Source organism: Nicotiana tabacum, chromosome 5 (assembly GCF_000715075.1).
Source record: "Nicotiana tabacum cultivar K326 chromosome 5, ASM71507v2, whole genome shotgun sequence".
In the NCBI taxonomy this organism is placed as follows: Eukaryota; Viridiplantae; Streptophyta; class Magnoliopsida; order Solanales; family Solanaceae; genus Nicotiana; species Nicotiana tabacum.
The window spans coordinates 5,141,010-5,142,212 of NC_134084.1; the positions used below are offsets into that span (position 1 = coordinate 5,141,010).

The 1,203-nt window shown below is 39.8% G+C and overlaps 1 protein-coding gene across 1 annotated transcript; it reads right to left on the bottom strand.

Annotated features, from left to right (window-relative positions):
• Positions 1–518: 518 nt before the first annotated feature.
• Positions 519–962, bottom strand: LOC142180671 (uncharacterized). Its single transcript, XM_075252717.1, has one exon. It carries the CDS (start codon positions 960–962, stop codon positions 519–521), a length of 444 nt encoding a protein of 147 aa, XP_075108818.1.
• Positions 963–1,203: the final 241 nt, after the last annotated feature.

Consider the following 1,203-nt stretch of genomic DNA (forward strand, 5'->3'; position numbering starts at 1 on the left):
CTTTTGAATTCCTTTTCAGGAACCAGGTTCCTCTTAGCTGCTTTCTCAGGGTTGTACTTGAAGAACTCTTGCTTCAGGAGACGACAGTCTTTGATGAAGTGCCCAAGCTTTCCACACTTATGACAGAGATCATAGTTCTTTGGTTTGCTAGAGCTGCCCCTTTTCAGCATTCCTCCATTTCTTCTGACCATCTTCTGAAATGTTTTGGTTAAGTAAGCCATGTTACTGTCCTCCTCACTCGAGTCATTGCTATCAGCTTTGAGTACCAGATTCTTTTCTTTCTTTGGTTCTCTTCTTTCACTATCTATCTTCCTCTTCATCTCGTTGGTCTTCAGATTTCCAACCAGCTCGTCTATGGTCAGCTCCTGTAGGTCCTTTTCTTTAATAATAGCATTCACATTGATTTCCCAAGAACTAGGTAGGATACTAAGGATTTTCCTTACTAGCTTGTTCCTAGGAATGGTTTCACCAAGTGGGTGTAACTCATTTATGATGGAAGTGAATCTTGTGTGCATATCTTAAATAAATTCATCATCTTTCATTCTAAAGAGTTCATACTCGGTAGTGAGCATATCAATCTTAGATTGTTTTACTTGAGTGGTTCCCTCATGAGCTGTTTGCAAAGCTTCCCGTATCTCCTCAGCAGTTTCATAAGCAGAGATTCTATTGTATTCATCAGGTCCTATTCCACATACCAAAATCTTTTTGGCACGAAAATTCTTCTCCACAGCTTTCTTGTCTGCGTCGGTGTATTCTTTTCTGGTTTTTGGCAATGAGAATGGAAGTTCTTCAAGTACCTTTGTTGGGACGTAAGGACCGTCACATATGACATCCCATAACTCAGAATCATCAGCCATGATAAAATCATGCATTCTTGTCTTCCACCATCTATATAATTGCCTATTGAACCTGGGTGGTCTGTATGTTGATTGACCTTCTTCAAAATTTGGTGGAGCAACCATATGGATCCTTCCTAGGTATTAGCCTGGTAGGAGGAACCCGCTCTGATACCAATTGTTAGTTTATATGAGTCCACCAAACTATAGAGTACCTGGTCCTCTATGAGTTTTTACTGAGAATGCTAATGAAACAGTAAGTAAATAAGACACAGGATTTTTATGTGGAAAAATCCCAACTCAAGGGGACAAAAACCATGACCTACACTTGTGGGCTTTCAACTTCACTAACTTGTAAACACACTAT

Coding starts and splice junctions, on each gene's coding strand:
- LOC142180671 (XM_075252717.1), bottom strand. CDS start 962: ATGGTTGCTCCACCAAATTTTGAAGAAGGTCAATCAACATACAGACCA.